Source organism: Zootoca vivipara, chromosome 12, assembly GCF_965207765.1.
Source record: "Zootoca vivipara chromosome 12, rZooViv2.hap1.1, whole genome shotgun sequence".
Taxonomy (NCBI): domain Eukaryota; kingdom Metazoa; phylum Chordata; class Lepidosauria; order Squamata; family Lacertidae; genus Zootoca; species Zootoca vivipara.
Genome location: NC_142595.1, coordinates 7822769 through 7847451, shown reverse-complemented (window position 1 = coordinate 7847451; position 24683 = coordinate 7822769). Strand labels below are relative to the sequence as shown.

The 24683-nt window shown below is 48.4% G+C and overlaps 1 protein-coding gene across 1 annotated transcript in view; it reads left to right on the top strand.

The window, feature by feature from the left end:
• The first annotated feature begins 1281 nt into the window (after window positions 1-1281).
• Window positions 1282-24683, top strand: part of LOC118095199 (uncharacterized) — a 41513-nt gene continuing 18111 nt past the window's right edge. The window contains exons 1-3 of the mRNA XM_088655800.1: window positions 1282-1303; window positions 1473-1543; window positions 2130-2209. Of these exons, the coding sequence (XP_088511926.1) occupies window positions 1282-1303; window positions 1473-1543; window positions 2130-2209 (173 nt within the window). The remainder of the gene's footprint in view (window positions 1304-1472; window positions 1544-2129; window positions 2210-24683) is intronic.

Genomic DNA, 24683 nt, shown 5'->3' with positions numbered 1-24683 from the left:
GCGAACGTACTTTGGAAACCGAAGGTCCGACACGGCTTCTGATTGAGTGAAGGAAGCTCCTGCAGCCAATCAGAAGCCCCCCTTGCCCCCCTTCTAGAACCCACTGCTCTCAACAAACTCTCATCTGCCCTCCACCCCAACATTCAAACTCGCTTTCAAAGCCTGAAAGGCCTATACAGCTGTTCTCTTTCTACAACAGTCTCCACTATGACAGAGTTTTCCAAAGGTGAGAACCTGGAAACCCATAGGACAGGGGTGGCCAACTCCCTAGAGACTGCAATCTACTCACAGAGTTAAAAACAGGCAGTGATCTACCCCATATTTGGGGGTTCAGGTTGTTGAGCTTTTTTAGGGAGGAAAGCCCGTTTTGTAGGGGTTCCCTTCCAACTCTATCATACTGTACTATGATTCTATCAAGCAGCTAAAGTACGCGGCAAGGGAGCAAGATGTCCAACAAGGGGAGGCATAACCACACACCCCAACAGCCCCCTCTGGCCTGGCCCACGGTGGCCTCATCCCAGCACACTTTGCCCCCCCCCCATATTTATTTTTCTTAATTCATCTGCCTGACGACCCAGCAGCCTGGCCCCAAAGTACCACTTTGCAAGCAAGCCTTATATTGCCCTACAAGAGGGATGCATGTCAGACGATGGTGAGAGTCTTGTCAGGATACTTGCCGATCACAGTCATGAATAGGAACTGTGAAGGTAGGAGGAGCTCTGAGGCCCAGAGGAGAGGAGTGGCATATAAATATTGTTATTGTTATTAGTGTCACCGGTCACTAGTGCATGGCGGCTTGTCTCACTGGCTTGACTTGTCCGCAGCTGTTGACAGCTTGGCAGGTCCTCAGCTGTGGTCCCCAGATGATATTTTCTCTTGTGAATAACTGGATGGTTACTTCCTCTGTTTTTATTTTCCTTTCTGTCTCCCAGCTCCTCAGAGAGGAAGGCCACAGCGGCTGCTGTTGCGCCAAAGAATAGAGGAACCGGCGCTGGAAATCGTGGTATGTTAATTCCGTGGGGAATCCATTCCCCACATGTGCCAAATAGGGCTGGGGGCGGGGAGCAGGCCCATCTCACCCCAACCCCTTGCCCAGAAGAAAATTATTGGGCTAGACTGGGGCTAGCATGGCTGTGAGCCAGGCACCTGCTCATGTTTCTGTTTTCTTTGCAGTGAGGGAGCCTTTCCCCAATGTCTACTTTGTTCTGGCGAAATCCCTGGAGAGACGTGGATGCCTGCCAGATGATGGTGAGAGTCTGTTAAGATACTGGACCATCAAAAATGATGAACAGGAACTGTGAAGGTAAGAGGAGCTCCAAGGCCGTCATTGGTGCATGTGGCTTGGCTCCCTGGTTTGCCTTGAGCTGTTGATAGCTTGGCAGGTCCTCAGCTGTGGTCCCCAGGTGATATTTTCTGTTGTGAATAACTGGATGGTTACTTCCTCTGCTTTTGTCTTCCTTTCTGTCTAACAGGTCCTCTGACAGGAAGGCCCCAGCGGATGCTGTGGCGCAGGGCCATTGAAAAACCTTCGCTGGAAGTCGTGGTATGTTAATTCCATAGGGAATCCACTCTCCACATGTGCCGGGAGGTTGTGGCACCAACCTGAGTGAAACGGGGCTGGGGTGAGGGTGGGGGAGCAGGCCTGTCTTGCTCCAACGCCTCGCCCCTCTCCTTCCAAGCCAGGGGTCAGGCCGTCATGTGCCCAGGCAGGAGCAGCAATCATTGGCAGCCAGTGGAGACGTGGGCATAGGCAGCATGGCAGGTGTGCTTGTTCTGTCTCCCTCCTTCCCTGGGTCAGCTGGCCAGGCTCCCTTGCCAGCACTCAAGCTGTCCCTGCTGTAGTTTGGGGGCTGGCCCCCCAGGGGCCCTATGTCCCCACCGCAGGAGGGCCCTGCCTCCGTTGACCCACTTTTCCCTGCTCTGCTTCTGGGTTGCTGTGTGCCACGCAGGAGAAGGAGGGATGTGGCTGGGGGGGGGAGGCACCAGAGGGAGGAAGGGAGGGAGCTGGGAAGGCAGATGGGGGGGGGGAGAGAAAATATTGAAGGCGATGTGCCCTAGAAGAAAATTATTGGGAATGGCCCACAGGACCCCCATCCCCTAGAGAGTACAATGTCCTTCTTCCTTCTCAGGGCCGTAGTTTGGGAGACCCAATCAAGGCTCCGGCCGAGCAGCAGCCCAGCGGTGCCACAAAACCAACCAAAATGTGGAGGTATGCTGTGACCTTCTGTGGAAGGGGAAGTTTGTCCCAGTGCTCTTGCTAACTGAATGAGGAAGTTGGATTTAGATATTCCTATGGTTTTATGGGACATGTGTCTCTGTGGTCCACCTGTGCAGGACAAGGGATGTGATTCTCTCCCATGCCAACACCACATCTCGGCCATCTTTGGCGCAGAAGCAGTAGCCATAGTTTCCTCCAATCATCTCAACTGATTTCGGAGAGGGAGGAGACTTTGGCTGCTGCTTCTGTGCTAGGCCGGCTGGGATGGAGCCGAGACGTTCGTGCGGAGGAGGCCAAGTGGGAGAAGCATGTAGGATCACGTAGTGGGAGAAGCATGTAGGATCAGGTAGGAGGAAATGCCCCTTCCCAGGTCCCCCACCCTCCTGCCCCAGACTGAGGCTAACATGGCTGAGAGTGCCACCCTCATGCGCCATGTTTCTGTTCTCTTTGCAGTGAGGGAGCCTTTCCCCAATGTGTATTTTGTTCTGGCGAAATCCCTGGAGAGATGTGGTGACCATCACGTACGAGCGCAGAGGGAATGAAGGGATCCTTGTGAAACATGTTTTGGGATTCCCAGGAACACTCTCCCCACCTGTGGCTTCCAGGAAGTGCTTTTCAGAAGCATTCCTCCCTCCAACTGGGTTGCCTTGCATAACCCTCTGCACCATGCAATTGTCTCACCCTCTTTGAAAGCCACCTCATCCAAGATGCTCTTGTGGGACATCTGATTGTCCTTGGCTTCCACTACAGGATTGCCAGGATTCTCCATGTCGGTGAAAGTGGAGAGAGAAGCCTTTCAATCTGTGGTGTGGCTAAGACAGCTGAATGTGCCCCCATTCTCATATGATGTCCTTCTTCCTCCACAGGGCCACGCCTCAAGGGATGAGGCTCCAGATCTATCTCCCGGGGTGAAGAACCAGACAACATCCCGGCGGTTCCCGGCTGTGATCCCTCACAGTGCTGCCCCACTGCCCCTTCTCCGTACGGGCATGGCTCCTTCTTGGCCCGGTTTGGCACAGAAGCAGCAGCCCAAGTTTCCTCCCATTAAAACATCATCTGAAGTTATTTCAGAGAGGGAGGAAACTTTGACTGCTGCTTCTGTGCCCCCATTCTCATATGATGTCCTTCTTCCTCCACAGGGCCACGCCTCTAGGGATGAGGCTTCAGATCTAGCTCCCGGGATGAAGAACCAAACAACATCCCGGCGGCTCCCGGCTGTATTCCCTCGCGACTCTTCCCCACTGCCCCTTCTCCATAATACGGGCATTGCTCCTTTCCGGCCCTGTTTGGCACAGAAGCAGCAGCCAAAGTTTCCTCCAATTTGAAGAACATCTCGAGTTATTTCAGTGAGGGAGGAAACTTTGGCTGCTGCTTCTGAGCTAGGCCAGCTGGGACGGAGCCAAGATGCTCGTACGGAGGGGGAGGCCAGGTTGGGGAAACTTATAAGATCAGGTAGGAAGACATGCCCCTCCTCAGGTCCCCCACCCTCCTGCCCCAGACTGGGGCTAGCGTGGCTGGGAGCCAGGCGCCTGCTGATGTCTCCGTTTCCTTTGCAGCGAGGGAACGACTCAGCCTGGGAGCCGCCGCATCCTGGGAGGGACTGGAGCCCAGACAAGGGCTTCTCCCCTCAGAGGTAATGGGACGGGGGGGAGGAGGGCGTCCTTAGGAAACACGCAAGAAGGGCCTGCAGGATCAGGCCATTGGCCCATCTGCTCCAGCCTCCTCTTTACCCAGGGTCCTCCCAGTTGCCTGTGAGAATGCTGCAAGCTGGATTTGAGCCCAAGAGCCCTATGCCCACCTGGGACTTCCTGTAATGGCTATTCTGAAGCATTTCCATCAGGACTAGTAGCCTTTGACCAACCCTCTCCTCCATTAAGTCACCTCATTCTCTTTTAAAGCCATGCAGTCAGAGATGCTCTTTTGGTGCCTCTCATGGCCTGTGGCAGCCCATTCACATGTCCCTCAAAGCAGCGCTGAGTTCTCTCCTCCTTCAAAGATATCTTCTTTCTTCCAGGATCTCCTGTCTGCACCGCTGTGGCTGCTGCCAAAGCCTCCCATAAAAAGAAAAGGAACGTCTGCCATGAGGATACCAAGTCCTTCTTCCTCCACAGGGCTACGCTTCAAGAGAATGGTCTCCATCACCAGCACCCAAGCTGATGGACAGAGAGTGAGACTCCATCTTCCGTTGCGTTCCAGTCTGGCCTTTCTGAATTGTAAAGTCCTTCCAAGTCGCTGGAGGAAACCATTCTGCTCAGTGCCTTGCATGTCTTCTGGGATGCCACGCATGCTGTCTGATTGTGCCAGTTCCTGACAGGAGGAGGAGGGCATCTCTGGCACAGGTTAAAGCTCAATAAAGAAATTGGTTGCTTTCTATACGCCAACGATTAAACAATATATCGTGAAAGAAGATTGTTAAAAGGAAAAGTAAGCAGCAGTTTTCTTTCCTTCTCTGCCTTCTGTGTCTGCTTCTGGGACCTCTGCTTAAGAAGGCTGGTTCTCATCAGCCCTTTCTCCTTGGAGGCCTTGAAGCTGCAGGTGAAGTCACTCCCCCTTCTCCCCCTTCAGGCTGCTGTTCAGCAGGTGAAGCGGATTCCTGCCCCATGACACTATCCCCCTCCCCAAGGTGCACCTCAACCTACCAGGTGGGTGCCGCCTTTCGGGGAGCACGACGGTGGAAGTGTTGGACCAACTGGACGTTGGGGGAGCGTGGACATGAATGGCCTCTTCCCCTGAGGATTTTCCATTAAGTCCATGTCCATTAAAAGGCCGTAAACCCCCTCCCCCACTTTCTCTCATCTTCTTCTTTGGTGATCACACGTAGCCAAGTAAGATTATCTTTCGTGAACACGATCTTAATAGTGAGTACATAATGGATGGTGGAGGCCAATTCTGGGTCCACACGTCCTTCCACAGTTTCCTGGTGGGAGTCGTTCATGGTGAGGATTTCCCAAATGTGCCTTCCTCTTAGCTCATTTCTCTCTTTCGTCCTAATTTCGACCGTCTTCAAAGTCCATAACACCATCAGTAAAGGCTGTTCTCCAATTGGAGCACTCGAAAGCCAGCTTGTCCCAATTTTTTATACTACATTTCTTTTAGATTTGCATTGAGAGAGTCTTTAAACCTATTTCCATGACCATCACCATTACATTATTAAGTTGTTTGGGAAGACGATGATCAGGTATAGCCCAGGTCTGTAAAGCTGTTTTCCAGGTGTTTGGAGAGGGTGGTGTGAGGCATCTGGGCCTTAGCAGTAGGAGCCAAGCCTTAGCTCCGTGGCCCTCCTAAACTGAGGGAATTCTGTTCCCGGGCAGCTGGCAGAGCCCTTCTTCTCTTGTCATGGAATGGGCACATGCCCCAGGCGATGGTGACTGGACTATTGATCCTAAGCTGAATAGCAGACCTGCCCAGCTTCAGGTGCCCCCTTCTAGAACCCACCGCTCTCAACCGACTCTCAACTGCCTCTCCCACCAACATTCAAACTCCCCTTCCAAGCCTCCATCAATCTTCTGTCTCCACCAGAATTCCACTCTCTCTCTTTCCCCCTCCCTCCCTGCCTGACATTCCATTGGGAATTCTAATATCATCACTTCAATTACCCAATTACACATTTTTTAAAATATACCGGTATTGCTGCTCTGCATGGGCACCAGGGCACACTAGCCATCAGCAACGGTTGGGCATCTTCTTCACATATATTTTCCAAATACATTCTAGGTGGTTAGTTCTGCCCCACTGAAGCCAGCTTGTACTTTTTCCTATTATTGTGACTCACAATTGCTACCTTCACATACTAAAAGCATTTCTATGACCAAAGGAGCAATCCTATAGCCAGCGTGGTGTAGTGGTTAAGAGAGGGGGACTCGGAATCTGGAGAACTGGGTTCACTTCCCCTCTCCTCCACATGCAGCAGCTGGGTGACCTTGGGCCAGTCACACTTCTCTGAAGCCTCTCGGCCTCACTCACCTCACAGAGTGTTTGTTGTGGGGGAGGGAGGGAAAGGAGATTATGAGCTGCTTTGAAACTCCTTAAAGGAGCTTCTTCTGCTCCTTCCATAGCAAGATCCACTGGAATGAGCACTGGACCCACTGGATCTCTAGCTTGAGCTAGGAGGTTCTTGGAGCAGCCGGACTACACAGGCTTAACTCCCTTATCCTCAGCTCAGCAGGAGAGAATCTGCAGTATCTCCCTCAGCCTGACTTAGCCAGAACCTAGACAGCTGAGCTGAGTTTGGCTGGTCTTAAACTGGCATAAGCCCTGAAACAGGGTGGGATTGAGGCAGGATCCTAGGCCTATTCACATGACCCAGCAACTCAGTGAAACTCAAGCACGATAACTCAAGCGGTGTCACTCAAGCAGTGGAGGCGATAAATGTGATCTCCTCCCCCCTTTATTTGTTTGATTTAATAATAAATAATAATATTTTTTATTTATACCCCACCCTCCCCAGTCAAAAACCGGGCTCAGGGCGGCTGACACCAACAGATTTACAATAAAACATAAAAAACAATTAATTAAAATACAGATTAAAATACAGTATTAAAATTTAAAGTGCAGCCTCATTTCAAGTAGTCCATACATCCAATCCATGAGGGAGGAAAACACTGGGGTCAGGATGAGTATAACCCAAAGGCCAGGCAGAACAGCTCTGTCTTGCAGGCCCTGCGGAAAAATGACAAATCCCGCAGGGCCCTAGTCTCCTGGGAAAGAGCGTTCCACCAAGTTGGGGCCAGTACTGAAAAGCCCCTGGCTCTAGTTGAGGCCAATCAACCATCTTATGGCTCAGGATCTCTAGAATATTGTTGTTTGTGGACCTTAAGGTCCTCCGCGGGGCATACCAGGAGAGGCGGTCCCATAGGTACGAGGGTCCCAAGCCACATAAGGCTTTAAAGGTCAAAACCAGCACCTTAAAACTGATCCTGTACTCCACCAGGAGCCAGTGCAGCTGGTAAAGCACTGGATGAATGTGATCTTGCGGCCGGGACCCTGTAAGGAGCCTCGCCACGGCATTCTGCACCCGCTGGAGTTTCTGGGTCAGCTTTAAGGGCAGCCCTGCATAGAGCGAGTTACAATAGTCAAGCCTGGAGGTGATCGTTGCATGGATCACTGTGGCCAGATCAGGGCGAGAGAGGTAAGGGACCAACTGCTTGATACGGCGGAGATGGAAAAATGCCACCTTTGCTGTGGATGCAACCTGCGCCTCCCTGGAAAGGGAGGCGTCAAAGGTTACACCCAAACTCTTGACAGAAGGCACTTCCACCAATTGAGCCCCTGCAAGAGATGGGAGTTGGCCCCCCAACCCCATGTCGTCCCGACCCAGCCAGAGGACCTCTGTCTTCGAAGGATTTAGCTTCAGTCGGCTCCCACGTAGCCATCCAGCCACAGCTTCCAAGCACCTGGGCAGTGTGTCCGGGGCCGAGGCAGGGCAGCCGTCCATCAACAGATAGATCTGGATGTCATCAGCATGTTGATGACAACCCAGCCCCAAACTCCGAACAATCTGGGCAAGGGGGCACATAAAGATATTAAAAAGCATTGGGGAAAGGATTGCGCCTTGTGGGACTCCACACACCAAGGGGGGCCGCGGCGACAACTCCCTCCCTAGCGCCACCCTCTGTCCCCGACCTGAGATAAAGGAACGCAGCCATTGTTGGACTGTGCCCTGTATCCTCTTAGAGTTTTTAAGTGTCAGGTGTGACTGCAGCCTGAACACAGCAGAGTTTGCGCAGGTTTTTCCGGAAGCTTCTGGCGGTAACTGAAATGACTAGACGTCTGGACGCAGAATAAACTATTTACAGGATTTATTAAAATAAAAGAAAACAGAGTTTCTATATACAAAGCAAAATAAATCCTCTCCTCTCTGTCTCTCTCTCAACCTATACAGCAATTTCTCTCCTACACTCACCACAACACATACTGAACTGGCTTTCACAGATAACTAGTCTCAGTGTTGAACCTCAACCAATAGAAACGCTGTTGCTAAGGTAGAAGCAGACCTTGGCTTTCTGCCAAATGTTATTAGTTTGACCTAGATTAGTTTGACCTAGATTCGATTGAGTGAAGAAGCAATCTGATGGTGTTTTATGCTACTGACTCAGCAAAAACCCGAACACCCCCTCTCAGATTCTTCTGAACCAATTAACTCTTCACTTGCTTTTTCTAGCAAACCTAAACCTTTACACATTTGTTTGTTCTTGATCTTTGACAACGGTTTAGTTAACACATCAGCAATATTTTCCTCACTAGATACATAAGTACATTTAATCACATCATTCTGTACACAGCAACGTACGTTTTGGTATTTCACTGCAATGTGTTTCGAACGTGATTTCAAACCTTCTGTATTACTCAAAGTTATGCATGCTTGGTTATCCACATAAACTTGTACAGGTTGTTCACAATTTACATTTATATCTGTTAACAACTGCTTGAAATAAATCACTTCGTTGCATAATTCATTAATTGCAGCAAATTCCGATTCAGTAGACGATCCACTTACTACGTTCTGCTTCCTGGACCGCCAAGTAATTAACGCCCCACCAAACATAATAACTAAACCAGTAACAGATTTTCGATCTGGCAGATTTCCCCAGTCACTATCACAGTAACAATACAGTACTTCATCTCCTTCTGAATTTAATTGTAAAACATAGCCAATTGTTTGCTTAAGGTACCTTAGTACTTGTTTCACTGCTTTCCAGGCATTAAGCGTAGGTTTTGAAACCAGTCTGCTTAATATGCCAACTGCGTAACTAATATCTGGTCTGGACCACTGTGCCAGATATAACAAACTCCCAATAACTGAATGATATAGTTCAGGGTGTTCAAACAATGAGCTCTCATCTGTGTGAAGTGATTTTATAAATCCAGGCTCCATAGGTACTGCAGTTCCTTTGCAGTCTTGCATCCTATAGTTAATTAAAAACTGCTTGATTTTACTCTGCTGATTTATCAAACAACTACCATCCTTGGCCCAGCACACTTCCAAGTCTAAATATGATCGAACTGGACCTAGGTCCTTTACTTTGAATTTGCTAGACAGTTGTTTTGCAAACCTTTTTGTCTGTTTGTCTGACCTGCAACCATATAAGACATCATCAACATATATTAGACACAACTCTTGTTCACTTCCAGTTCCACGTACATAGACACAATTGTCTGCTACACTCTGTTTGAAATTTAAAGATACCAATGCTTCGTGGAGACATTTATTCCAGGATCTAGCAGCCTGCTTAAGCCCATAGAGAGCTTTATTTAACTTTAACACTCTATTGCACCCTGTCTCAAAACCAGGTGGCTCAGTAAGGTAAAGTTCTTCAGTTAAAGATGCATGTAAGTATGCAGCTTGTATATCAAAATGATTGAGTTTCAGCTTTCTTTTAGCTCCTATTGTCAGAAGTAACCTTACACTTTCAGGCCTGACAGTCGGGGCAAAAGTCTCGTCAAAGTCCAGTCCAGGTCTTTGAGTATACCCCTGTGCTACTAAACGAGCCTTGTGTTTGTATCCTCCTGTTACTAGAGGCTTAAGCTTATACACCCATCTGCAGCCCACAATTTTAGCCCCCTCAGGCTTTGCTACTGGTGTAAAAACTTTATGCTCATTTAGAGAAGACATCTCTTCCTGCATAGCCTGTAACCACATGTTAGCCTGCTCTTCTGGCAAACTCAGCACTTCCTGATAGCTTTGTGGCTCCACTAAAACATTAAACACGTTAGCCATATCAGGAGAATAACGTTCTGGTGGTACACCTTTGTTTTTCCTCTGAGATCGCCTGGGAGAAAAAGTTTCTGCAGTCTCACTTTCCCCCTCAGAACTTCGCCCCCCTTTCGGTTCCTTAGCAACGGGTGAAGTCTGACTAGTTTCTTGCTGTGAGGATATCTTATCTGTACTTTTCTCCCCCTCATTCTCAGACTCTCCACTCTCAGGCTCTTTTTTACTAACACTGTGTCCTTGGGAAGATTGAAACCAAATTTCTGTGTTAGCATGTAATTTCTCCCAACCACTATGCTCACAAAAAGTGGCATTTCTGGAAATTACAATTCCATTTGCTCCTTCTGCAAACCTATATCCTTTCCCAAGCTCTTGATAACCCACAAAAATTAGCTGCTTGGTTTTAGGCTCTCCTTTCTTGCGTACCTGTTTGGGAATAAGTACCCATGCTTTTGACCCAAACACATGCAAATGGTCTACTTTAGGTTTCTTTCCAAACAATTTGAAATAAGGAGTTGTACCAATGGTTTGATGGAATAGTCTGTTCTGAAGATAGCAAGATGTAACCATGCTTTCCGCCCAAAAGGACATTGGTAACCCAGCATCTTCAATCATAGAAAACATCATAGTTTGTAAAGATCTATTTTTTCTCTCCGCAACTCCATTTTCTTCAGGAGAAAAAGCGTTTGTTTTTCTATGCCCTATGCCCCGTTTATGCAACCAATCACGGAAAGCATTTGACAAAAATTCTCCACCTTTATCCGTCTGAATCCTTTTCAGTTTGAGAGAAAAAAACCTCTCCACAGACGCCACCCAGCCTTTGAACTTGGTAAACACGTCTCCCTTGCTTTTCATGGGATAAACCCAGGAATAACGCGTTGCGTCATCCACAATAGTCAAAGAAAAACGCGCTCCACCTCTGCTAACAGCAAATGGACCAATTACATCCATATGAACAAGCTGTAGCGGTGTATCGCTCACTCTATCACTTCTGGGAAATGATACTCTCTGGGTTTTAACTTTTTTGCAAACATTGCAATCCAAAAATTTATTACAATTCTTCAGTTTGCACCCATCAGCTAGCATAGGCATTTTTAAAATACTTTTCCAACCAGCATGTCCCATTTTTCTATGTAATAAATGCACACAGTTGTCATGCACAGCTTTGTTACCCAACACAGGCTGAGATTCACTGACTACTGCTGAAATTGGAGAACCTGCTTTAAGCATAAACAAACCTCCCTCTGACTTAGCAGTTCCCAGAATCTCACCATTCTTTTTGATAACACAGCTGTTTTCTTCAAAATGTACTTTGAAACCAGCTTTTAGCAAACAATCTACTGACATTAAGTTGCTTCTTAGTGAGGGCACACATAACACATTCTCCAGGCACTCACGCAGACAAGGAACAAACACTGAACCCCCCGAATGTACCTCAGAAGTTCTCCCGTCAGCGAGAGCAATTTGGCTACGTTGTGCCACGCTCTTTGAAACAAACAACTCGTCAGAATTTACAATGTGACGAGTGGCACCTGAGTCAACCACCCAGACAGTTTGTTTCTCATTAGCAACCTTGACCACGGCTGTCACAAGATGAGCCGACTGTTTACGCTTGAAGAATTTCTTCTGCCGCTGTTGCTGCTGCTGTTGCTGCTGCTGATCTTGTCGCTGATACTTCGTCACCTCTGGGCACCCGCGTTTTAGATGTTTTGTCGATCCACACCGAAAACACCGCCGCACAGCATACGCTGACTCTTCACAGGAACGTGGTGGTTGCTGCTTCCCTTCTGGAACGGCATTCACACTCTTTCCAAGCCGACCGCTTGTCGATGCCTCTGCAGCCAACAACCTGTCTTCCCGTTTCTGCCATTCTTCCAGCAAACGCCCAGTAACATAACTAACAGTTAAATCATCTTCTTTCATTGCCTCAAAAGTCATTACTAAATTGTCCCAGCTTTCAGGGAGAGAGCTCAAAATGATAGACACTTTCTCCTCCTGGGCTAATGTACAGTCTCTTTCCTGAAGTTCTACAAACTTCATCTGTAAACTGTGCAGATGATCATGCATTGTCACTCCAGGCTGTAACATCGCCTTGTATAATGACTTACGAATAGATAACTTGGAAACAGCAGTTTCACGCACATGTAGGTCTTTTAACGCTGTCCACACACCTTTGGCTGTTTTAATCCCCCGTACATGCGGTAACTGGGAATTCTCAAGCCCCAAGATAATGGTGGCCCTTGCTCTTTGGTCATTATCCAGGTCTTCATCATCTGGCCTCGCAGGTGGCTTATTCACAGCCTGCCAGAGATGTTCCCTTTGCAGCACTGCCTGCATGCGTTCAGACCATAGCAAGTAGTTGCTGTCATTCAGACGCTCAAACGCCATCTGAAACGGTTGTGACGCCATCTGAGAGCAATGTTCCCTGGAACCTGGAACCAGCTACTCACGGCCTCCGAGAGAGAACAGGAAACACAGCATCCAGCACTTCCACGCTGCAGCTGTTGTCCAAACGATTCCACACGTCCACGGCTTCACCAGCTCACTGATGCCAACACGCCAGCCAGGAACCAGCCAGTGTCCTTCCCATAACCTCTTAGAGTTTTTAAGTGTCAGGTGTGACTGCAGCCTGAACACAGCAGAGTTTGCGCAGGTTTTTCCGGAAGCTTCTGGCGGTAACTGAAATGACTAGACGTCTGGACGCAGAATAAACTATTTACAGGATTTATTAAAATAAAAGAAAACAGAGTTTCTATATACAAAGCAAAATAAATCCTCTCCTCTCTGTCTCTCTCTCAACCTATACAGCAATTTCTCTCCTACACTCACCACAACACATACTGAACTGGCTTTCACAGATAACTAGTCTCAGTGTTGAACCTCAACCAATAGAAACGCTGTTGCTAAAGTAGAAGCAGACCTTGGCTTTCTGCCAAATGTTATTAGTTTGACCTAGATTAGTTTGACCTAGATTCGATTGAGTGAAGAAGCAATCTGATGGTGTTTTATGCTACTGACTCAGCAAAAACCCGAACATATCCCCACGTTGGCAAGGCGGTGGTCTAAAAGTTCATGATCGACCATATTGAAGGCTGCTGACAGATCTAAAAGAATCAGCAGTCCCGACCCACCTCGATCCAGCTGTCTACGGAGATCATCTGTTAAGGCAACCAGAGCTGTCTCGGTCCCATGGCCAGGGCGAAAGCCGGACTGAAATGGATCTAGAGCCGATGTTTCATCCAGAAACCTACCAAGCTGTTCGGCAACCACTCTCTCAATTATCTTACCCAGGTACGGAAGATTGGAAACCGGGCGATAATTGGATAGATCTAAAGGATCTAGAGATGTTTTCTTTAAGAGCGGATGCACCACTGCCTCCTTCAACTCCTCTGGGAAAGTCCCTGTGCCAAGGGACAAGTTGACGATCTCACTCAGGGGGGCCCGTACCTCATCCGGACATGCTCTAATCAGCCAGGACGGGCACGGGTCCAGGGAGCAAGTGGTGGGCCTTCCAGCTCGGAGGAATCTGTCTACATCGGCGGGGAGTATCTGATCGAATTGGTTCAATACTGAACTCGAAGACAGTTGAGGGGCCTCCAGTTCCGTTATTGTGTCCAAATTGGCAGGGAGGTCACGGCGGAGTGTCAAGACTTTCTCTGCAAAAAAGCTCGCAAATGCCTCACAGCTATGGGTTAAATTCGTATTTAAATTTGGCTGTTCCTCTAGGGTTGTTAGAGACCTAATTATTCTAAAAAGTTGTGCTGGGCGAGAGCTAGCGGATGCAATGGAAGCTGAGAAGTAGGACTTTTTTGCAGCTTTCACCGCCATCTCATAGGCTTTCATAAGTTTCCTGTAAGATGTTCTTGAGGCTCCGTCTTGAGCATGCTGCCATACTCGCTCTAGCCGTCTAAGGTCCCGCTTCATTTTCCGAAGCTCCTCGGTAAACCAAGGGGCCCGGTTTTGGCGGGGTCGCAGAGGGCGCTTAGGTGCGATCTCATCGATCTCATCCAGTTCTCGACCAGCTCATCTAATGAGCTGCCAGGGGGAGCAGGGTCCCGCAAGGCCTGACGGAATCCGTCAGGATCCATCAGCCTTTGCGGGCGAGCCCAAATAGGCTCGCCACCCAATCAGGGGAGGGGCGGGAAGTCAATCCTGGCTTTCAGAGCATAGTGATCAGACCATGGCACTTCTACAGTTGAGGACATGTTCATGTCTATACCCGCACCAAAGATCAAATCCAGCGTGTGGCCTGCTTGATGTGTGGGACCCAAAACAAACTGGGAGAGCCCTAATGTCGCCATGGAAGACACCAGGTCCGGAACCCGTGAGGAGGGGGTGGCATCTGCATGGACGTTGAAGTCCCCCAAAACCAGTAGGTTAGGGAACTCCAAGGCCCAGCCTGCCACCACCTCCAGCAGGTCCGACAGGGTGGCTGCTGGTGCACTAGGTGGTCGGTACACCAGCCAGACAGCCAAGCCCCCCTTGGTGCCCCACACTAGGCCAACACATTCAATGCCAGTGATTGATGGTGATGGCAGAGCCCTGAAAGAGCAATCCTCCCGGATTAACAGCGCTACACCTCCCCCCCGACCCACAGTCCGCGACTGGTGGAGGACGGAGAAACCCGGGGGTGTTATCTCATGCAGGGCAACTACTTCGCCTTCACGCACCCAGGTCTCAGTCACGCAAGCCAGGTCAACCTCCAGTGAGATGAAAAAGTCTCTCATAGTGGCGGTTTTATTGCCTATAGACCTGGCATTGCACAACACCAGTGACGGAGGTGGGTAATCCCTGCTTGCCCTACCCTCATCCCTCAGGATGGGGAGAAGATTGGAAGGGATTCAAGCATCACCACATCTCAAAACCCTTCGCCTGTAAGATCTAGCCCCACCGCCATACCTCCCTCGCCCTTCAATGGTGGTGATCCCAAACCCCATGTTGGCCTCATCTATAAAGGAATGGTGTCCCCTCACTAACCAGTCATCCCTGGGCCAGGTCTCTTGGGTTGGAGGGGTATAATGATGGAGTATGGAATCAGCTGGACAAGCATCCCCAATAGGTATGGCCCATCCCGCAGCACCCCATGTAAGGAGGGCGGCCCCACAATGGCCCGCTAGCTGTCAATCCCTTTCTTGCTCATGGGATGGCCGAGGGGCTGCTAACTCTTTCTGGGCCTTTGGGAGTATTAAAGAAGCGTGTGCTGCAAAATGGGGATCACTCGCCAACAGAGAGCCAGCTTTCTGCTGAGGAACTCCATCTGTCCTATCTTGCCAAAGATGGAATAGGGAGGAACGGTTGTCTTCGTGGGTTTTGAGAGTATTAAGCAAAGGACCAGCCTGGGTATTTTGTATCAAGAGTCTATCAGCGACCTGAAGTTCTTTGGGAGTTGTTAACGTGGGGTTATCATGGTCGCCAGGCTCTTCCTCTTCATTGCTATCACTTAGGAAGAGATCCGAGTGTTGGACCGATGTCCTTCTTTGGGATGGAAAGTTGTTGGGCATATTTAAATATTGTGTTCCAGGCTCTAGTGTCCTTATACTTTGACTTGAGATCTCCGACTTTATGCTTAATAATCTTCTCTTCAGTTCTTGTATTTCTGAGCTCACGACTTTCTCTTCCTCTTTCCTGTTTCTATTGTTTAGTTTGATTTCCCTTCTCAGCATTTGTTTTGAATCTCTGTCAGGGACCAACTGTCTCACTACTTCATCTTTGAAAACCCTTACCGGGTGGAGAGAGTAAGACCGCCATAAGATGTTTTTCATCTCCATAAGTCGAGATGGGAATGCCGGTTTACTAAAGGTCATAAGTAAACGTGTGGCATTTCTTGTGTTGGGCAAGAAATGGAAGTTTTCCAGGGCTACTTTTTAATAATGGCAGTTCAAAAGCTGGGATAAGGATGTTGTAATTAACCTGCGATTCATCCACCTGTACACATTGCGATGAATCTCAAGCATTATCTGGTTCTTTTGAAGAACTTGGCAGGACCTTATTTGGTCCGTGACTTGTATTGGCAAATCGTTAATATAGCTATGCCTGGGCTTTGTAAAGGGAGGGCAGGTATCCAATTTCTCCTCTATATTAACTATTTTTGTGAGAATTTCATTCAGTCTTTGGAGAACTAAGACCATAGTTTCTGCAGACATCATGCAAATTTCTTGGTAAGGGTGCATGTCTGGAATCTGCTGGCAATAAGCTCTTTTGCTGTTTTGTTCCAAAGACATGGGTGGGTCAGCATTTGGAGTAAGGGGAGTCTCTCCTCCTCCTGTCCTCTAGATCGAATCATCTCCAACCCTCCTTGAAAGGAGAGGAGTCAGGTCATCTCGTTCCCTTGGAGAAAAGAGTGGGGGGGGGGATCTCCCGACATTATTACTCACAGTTTGCTCTCTTTCCGGGTTAGGAGTAATGGTATTCGCTTTCGACTGCTTCTCAGCTTTAGAGGATTTATGAGTCCCAATTATGCTGTTTTGGTTCTTCTTGCTTCGTTTTTTCCTTCTAACAGGCATTCTAAGGAATTAGCAGAGTTCTATTGAGTCAAAACCAGGTCTTTTAACAGGTGGAGGAAAAACAGCCAGTAGATGAAAACGAAACTGCAAGTTAGTCGCCAGGGCTACAATCAATCTTCACTCGGCGTTCAGTGATTACGCTAAGTCGAGTTGAGCCATAAAACCATGAAATAAAACCACAAAAACTAAAGACAAAGGGGACAAACTGATAAGGTGACTAATGAACAATTTAGGTGTCAACTTAGGATCAAAAGGTGACTAAAAACTGCTTAAAAGCTTGATTGAAGGTGGGAGGCTCTGACTAAGCTACTGCCTCCACCGCCATTTTTGGCTCAGTTTGTACTACAAGAAATTATATTTCTATGCTGCTTTCCATTTGCATGAATCACAAAGTGGCTTACATTCAATAAATAACAATAACGTAATAGAACATCACAAGAGCAACATCAAGCAGACAACATAAATCTTGGGCACAGGATTAGTCTCCATGTGGATGAGCCTCAGTGCTGGGAGAAGGGCTGAGTTTTGTTTCACTTCCAGAGCATCTCTGCTTATCACTACATTCCAAGCAGAGATCTTTGTTTAAAAACAAGCTCTTAGTCGGTTTTCCAATAAATCGGCTCCTAACCTTGACTCGTGAAGCTGGTTCCTCTTCTGAGAATATGTGTGCTAAAGGTGGGGATAAAAGACAAGGTAGGACCACAATCAGCAACTGGAATACCTGGAGATGCTGTTTTCCACAAGAAAAAAAAAGGAAAGGAGCAGAAGTGGAAACCAGACCTGAAGTCATTTCCTCTGATCTGAAAACCCAGGTCCTTAGTTCCAGGTGGTAGGAGCAGGTGGGCACATTATTGGGAGTTTTTCGATACAGTGGTACCTCAGTTTTCAAACAGCTTAGTTCATAAACAACTTGAAACCCGAATGCTGCAAAACTGGAAGTAGGTGTTCCGGTTTTTTCAAACTTTTATCGGAAGATGAACATGCTCCGTTTTGAGTCCCCCTGTGTTTCCTGTTTCTCTGCTCATGTGCGCCCCCCTCCCCCATTGCAATTCAAGCCTTCCGTTTCCGATTGCAGTGTTCCGAGGTGATATTTGGAGCTTATATTTGGTGCTTTGGTTTTTGTCATTTATTTTGCGGTTTTGGTTTTGAGGGTTTTTCAGTTCATTTGTTTTTGTGGCTGTGTAGATCCCAGTTCAGCTATTGATTGATGGATGGATGGATGGATGGATGGATTGATTGTGTGACTATAAAAATGGATAAAAGACCCCCATCCAAACAATGACTATCATCAGTGGAGGTAAGAATTTTTTTAAAATTTCATTTTTATCATCTACAATACTGTTTTATTTATTTTCTAGTACAGTACATTGATTATTGCTTTCATTTTATGGATCAATGGTGTCATTAGATAGTAAAATTCATGTTAAATTTCTGTTTTATGGGTTGTTTTAAAATTCTGGAATGGATTAATCCATTTTGCATTACTTTCTATGGGAAAGTGCACCTTCGCTTTGGAATGCTTTGGTTTTGGAACAGACTTCTGGAACGGATTAAGTTTGAGAACCCAGGTACCACTGTATAGAATTTTTTAAAAATACATTCCATTGCCAATGTGTTTAGCACTGCAACATATAAGCAGATTTGAAGGCTCAGCCTAGCAAGTGTTATCCTGACAACAATTTGGGAGTTCTGCAGAGTCTTTTGGTCTGAGTACAAGCAGGGCATGATGAATTAATACTTTTGACTACCGATCCTTCTGAAGGCTTAAGTTCTCGGCCATTTGTTTATTTAAAATACTTCTCATCTTTCCACAACTCCTCAAGATAGCTCACAGCATTTATTTAGGACAATTCAATTTTGCAAAGACAAACCTAAAATTTAAAGCTTTTTTTAAAAAAAAACTTTAAAAGAACATACAGCCAATTTATTTATTATTACGGTCGAGGACGAGTTCATAGAAAAATATAAAATACAGATAAAAATAAAAATAAAACACTGTGAATCCCTTTTGAAAAAACAGTTTCAGGGAGCATAACGTATATATGACACTTTGTGGAACATTTAAAATACATTGTTAATTATATATACAATGCTTAAAATAGAAGCAGCAGAAAACTGAGCCTATCTCGCTCGGGTACCCTATGTGGGGAAATTCAGACGGACTCGGGAGAAAGTCTGTGTCTGCATAGTTGGGCACAGAGTCTGGCGACCGCCCTGGTTATCTCCTGGTCTTTGCCTAGCAGGAGCATGTTGTATAATTGCTTTTCCGGGAGGCTTGCTAACCTCACCAGTATGGGGTCCAGGATCTCCCTTCGAGCTTCTTCATAGAGGGGGCATCTGAAGAGGAAGTGCTCTGGGCTTCCTATTTCCCCTAGAGGGCATACGCAGAGTCTTTGGGCGTATGGGATTTTTTTTGTAAAGCCCCTCCAGCACAGGCGTGGGCAATGCCGCACTTCGAACATACAGTCGTACCTTGGATCTCGAATGCCTCGCAACTTGAATGTTTTAGCTCCCAAACACCGCAACCCCGGAAGTGAGTGTTGCGGCTTGCGAAGGTTCTTTGGAAGCCGACCGTCCGATGCGGCTTCCGATTGAGTGCAGGAAGCCCCTGCAGCCAATTGGAATCCGTGCCTTGCCCCCCCCCTGAACCCACCGATCTCAACCAACTCTCAATAGCCTCCCCCCCCCAACATTCAAGCTCCCTTTCCAAGCCTCCTCCAATGGCCACTTTCCATCAGAATTCTGGAATCCAGCTTGGGAAGGCTGACTGCCCTGCTGTGGGGGACAAGTCCCTCTGGAAAGGGCTCTATTCTTTCTTAAAGCCACGACAGTCTCCGCCATTTCTCCCTTCTCCAATGGTGAGAGCCTGGAACCCCGTGGGCTCTTGCCACCACTCGGCAGAGAGAGGGGAGGCACCCAACTTTTGGAACAATATTTTATCCACCCTGCTCTGTGTAGTCATCCTGTTAGAAGCATATGAGCTTCTTCCCCTTCCTGCTTGGGGAAAGTGAGCTGCAGGTTCTTCTCCATGTTCTAAAAAGCAGGTGTCTTCCCCCAAACGATCCTGGGAATTGTAGTTTGTCAGGCAGACAAACTCGGCAGAGAGAGGGGAGGGAGGCACCCAACTTTTGGAACAATATTTTATCCACCCTGCTCTGTGAAGTCATCCTGTTAGAAGCATATGAGCTTCTTCCCGTTCCTGGATCCAAGGAAATTGGCGAAAGTGAGATGGAGGTTCTCCTCCCTGTTCTAAAAATCTTGGTTCTGGTCTGTCACAGAGTCAACCTGTATGTTCCAAGGCAGAACCCCTCCAGTTTCTAGAATACTACTAATATTGTAAAGGAGAAAAAGGGATGGCGGATTATTAACTTATTAGAGGGTAGTTATTATATATACACAACTATTATTTCCAATATCTTAGGGTTGAAATCCTTTCCTATGGCACTAAGCCCCAAGATGTTCTTCTGCATATATTGTGTTTAAAATTGGGAAGCTTTATATTTATGTTTATAAATTGGGAAGCTTTATATTTATATTTATTTATAATGGGAGATCATAAGATAACATGCAACCTTAAATATGTAATATGGGAGAGTATATAGTAGTGACCTCTGGCTTCTTCCAAAAACACCCTCAAATGTGGCAAAGGGGTGCTATGTTCCTCACTACCAGAGGGGCCAATATTATATGCTGACCACCAATCATGGCTCAGTCTGTAGAGCCTGACTCTTATTCTCAGGGTCATGGGTTCGAGACCCACTTTGGTTGCAAGATTCCTGCATTGCAGGGGGTGGATAATCCTTGTGGTCCCTCCGAGCTCTACAATCCTATGATGCTAAGGGAAGAATTAAGAGGCTTAGCCCTACCATGAACTCCATAGCGGCAGCAGCACCCCTTCTGCTATGCTTTCGTTGGGACTCCTACGCGGTGGACATACTATCAAAGGCTCATTGGCATGGATAGCCAAATCCATCGCTACCAACAACGCTCTTTGGAAAACAGGACAGTGGATGGGAAAGGCCTCCTTAGAGGGCCATACAGTAAACAGGGTGCAGATAGTACAGTAGTCAGAATTGGCACTTGGGTGGACATCTGATTAAAGCTGTAGGGTCTGATTCAGCCATGTGAAAGGAAAGTGGAAGGCTGCTACTCTGGGGAAAGGGATGGGGAGCGAGAGAAAGAGCCCTACCCTCATCTTCTTCTGCAATGGGATTAATCAACAAAAAGGGAGCAAAACACACAGAGTGAATTTTTCACAGCCCCACAGTTGTTGTTGTTTATTGAGTTTATTTATTGAATTATTTAACCTTGCAAAATAGGGCACGGATGTAAGGGTTGATGGGTCCAAGTAGGCATGATGGAAGCAACAGTATTTGTTCTTCAAGTTTCTTTGTCACATTTATATATGAGGAGGCTAGAATCTAGCAGCAATCCAACAGAATAAGAAAGCTAGCTACTATGGTCCGCATTGCTGACACATATCTAAAGAAGCAGGTAAGTATTGGAACTTTTAAGTCGGTGGTTTTTATTCACACAATGTTCCCAGTTGCGCCTCAGCTGTGTCATATCTACGGGAAATGGCCAAGAATAGACCCACATCCCATATCATTCTGGCCTCCTTCGGGAGACAGAGTGCTATATAAATTCAACAAATAAAATAATTAGGAGTGAGTGTTCCCGCTTGTGAACGTTCTTTGGAAGCCGAACATCTGACACGGCGTCTGATTGAGTGACGGAAGCTCCTGCAGCCAATCAGAAGCCGCCCCTTGCCCCCCATCTAGAACCCACCGCTCTCAACAAACTCTAATCTGCCCCCCGCCCAACATTCAAACTCGTTTTCAAAGCCTGAAAGGACTGATGTACAGCTGTTTTCTTTCTGTAACGGATATGACTGAGTTTTCCAAAGGTGAGAACCTGGAAACCCATAGGACAGGGGTGGCCAACTCCCAAGAAACTGCAATCTACACACATAGTTAAAAACAGGTAGGGATCTACCCCATATTTGGGGGTTCAGGTTGTTGAGCTTTTTTAGGGAAGAAAGCCCGTTTTGTAGGGGTTCCCTTCCAACTCTACCATACTGTACTATGATTCTATCAAGCAGCTAAAGGAGGGGGCAGGGGAGCAAGATGTCCAACAAGGGGAGGCACAACCACACACCCCAACAGCCCCCTCTGGCCTGGCCCACGGTGGCCTCATCCCAGCACACTTTGCCCCCTCCCCCCGATTTTATTTTTCTTAATTCATCTGCCTGACAACCCAGCAGCCTGGCCCCAAAGTACCACTTTGCAAGCAAGCCTTATATTGCCCTACAAGAGGGATGCATGTCAGACGATGGTGAGAGTCTTGTCAGGATACTTGCCGATCACAGTCATGAATAGGAACTGTGAAGGCAGGAGGAGCTCTGAGGCCCAGAGGAGAGGAGTGGCATATAAATATTGTTATTGTTATTGTTATTAGTGTCACCTGTCACTAGTACATGGCGGCTTGGCTCACTGGCTTGACTTGTCCGCAGCTGTTGACAGCTTGGCAGGTCCTCAGCTGTGGTCCCCAGATGATATTTTCTCTTGTGAATAACTGGATGGTTACTTCCTCTGTTTTTATTTTCCTTTCTGTCTCCCAGCTCCTCAGAGAGGAAGGCCACAGCGGCTGCTGTTGTGCCAAAGAATAGAGGAACCGGCGCTGGAAATCGTGGTATGTTAATTCCGTGGGGAATCCATTCCCCACATGTGCCAAATAGGGCTGGGGGCGGGGAGCAGGCCCATCTCACCCCAACCCCTTGCCCAGAAGAAAATTATTGGGCTAGACTGGGGCTAGCATGGCTGTGAGCCAGGCACCTGCTCATGTTTCTGTTTTCTTTGCAGTGAGGGAGCCTTTCCCCAACGTCTACTTTGTTCTGGTGAAATCCCTGGAGAGACGTGGATGCCTGCCAGATGATGATGAGAGTCTGTTAAGATACTGGACCATCAAAAATGATGAACAGGAACTGTGAAGGTAAGAGGAGCTCCAAGGCCGTCATTGGTGCATGTGGCTTGGCTCCCTGGTTTGCCTTGAGCTGTTGATAGCTTGGCAGGTCCTCAGCTGTGGTCTCCAGGTGATATTTTCTGTTGTGAATAACTGGATGGTTACTTCCTCTGCTTTTGTCTTCCTTTCTGTCTCCCAGGTCCTCTGACAGGAAGGCCCCAGCGGATGCTGTGGCGCAGGGCCATTGAAAAACCTTCGCTGGAAGTCGTGGTATGTTAATTCCATAGGGAATCCACTCTCCACATGTGCCGGGAGGTTGTGGCACCAACCTGAGTGAAACGGGGCTGGGGTGAGGGTGGGGGAGCAGGCCTGGCTTGCTCCAACTCCTCGCCCCTCTCCTTCCAAGCCAGGGGTCACGCCCTCATGTGCCCAGGCAGGAGCAGCAATCATTGGCAGCCAGTGGAGACGTGGGCATAGGCACTCCCTTGCCAGCACTCAAGCTGTCCCTGCTGTAGTTTGGGGGCTGGCCCCCCAGGGGCCCTACCTATGTCCCCACCGCAGGAGGACCCTGCCTCCGTTGACCCACTTTTCCCTGCTCTGCTTCTGGGTTGCTCTGTGCCACGCAATGCTTCCCCACTGCCCCTTCTCCATAATACGGGCATGGCTCCTTTCCGACCCTGTCTGGCAAAGAAGAAGCAGCCAAAGTTTCCCCAAATTCAAAGAACATCTCAAGTTATTACAGTGAGGGAAACTTTGGCTGCTGCTTCTGAGCTATGCCAGCTGGGAAGGAGCCAAATTGCTCATACGGAGGGGGCGGCCAGGTTGGGGATACTTATAAGATCAGGTAGGAGGAAATGCTCCCTTCCCAGGTCCCCCACCCTCCTGCCCCAGACTGGGGCTAGCGTGGCTGGGAGCCAGGCGCCTGCTGATGTCTCTGTTTTCTTTGCAACGAGGGAACGACTCAGCCTGGGAACCGCCGCATCCTGGGAGGGACTGGAGCCCAGACAAGGGCCTCTCGCCTCAGAGGTACGGGGACAGGGGGGAGGGGGGCCTTAGCGAGCACACCAGAAAGGCATGCAGGATCAGGCCAAGGGCTCACCTGCTCCAGCCTCCTCTTCTCCCAGGGGCCACCCAGATGCCACTGGGAAAGCAGCAAACAGGATCTGAGCCCAAGAAGCAGTGCCCAGTGTCCCGTTCTCCCCTGCTTCAATGATCCCTTCTTTCTTGCAGGATCTCCTGTCTGCACCACTGGGGCTGCTGCCCAAGCCTCCCCCAAAAGAGCAGGTAAGAGGACGGGGAAATTTGCCTGGGGGGGGGGGGAGAACACCCTACGAGTTGAGCGTACGTGTTCATGCTCTCAGTACATTTCTGAGAAAAGGCAGATACTGATAAGGCGGGTTTGGGACCTTGGGGCCTTCCTACAGGGCTTGCTTGACTACAACTCCCATTCTTCTTGACCACTGTCCTTCCCCCCTTCTTCTTTTTAAATAAAAAAAAACAGCTTGAGGAGTCCCCAGTGATGCCGGTTGGTGGAAGGAAGAGGCATGGGGTGACGGTGCAAAGTCAACATGTTTGGCACAGAAGCAGCCACCAAAGTTTCCTCCAATTCGAAGAACATCTCGAGTTATTTCAGTGAGGGAGGAAACTTTGGATGCTGCTTCTGATCTAGGCCAGCTGGGACGGAGCCAAGATGCTCATACGGAGGGGGCGGCCAGGTTGGGGATACTTATAAGATCAGGTAGGAGGACATGCTCCCTTCCCAGGTCCCCCACCCTCCTGCCCCAGACTGGGGCTAGCGTGGCTGGGAGCCAGGCGCCTGCTGATGTCTCCGTTTCCTTTGCAGCGAGGGAACGACTCAGCCTGGGAGCCGCCGCATCCTGGGAGGGACTGGAGCCCAGACAAGGGCTTCTCCCCTCAGAGGTAATGGGACGGGGGGAGGAGGGGGTCCTTAGGAAACACGCAAGAAGGGCCTGCAGGATCAGGCCATTGGCCCATCTGGACCAGCCTCCTCTTTACCCAGGGTCCTCCCAGTTGCCTGTGAGAATGCTGCAAGCAGGATTCGAGCCCAAGAGCCCTCTGCCCCCCTGGGACTTCCTGTAACGGCTATTCTGAAGCATTTCCATCAGGACTAGTAGCCTTTGACCACCCTCTCCTCCATTAAGTCACCTCATCCTCTTTTAAAGCCATGCAGTCGGAGATGCTCTTTTGGTGCCTCTCATGGCCTGTGGCAGCCCATTCACATGTCCCTCAAAGCAGCCCTTAGTGTTGAGTTCTCTCCTCCTTCAAAGATACC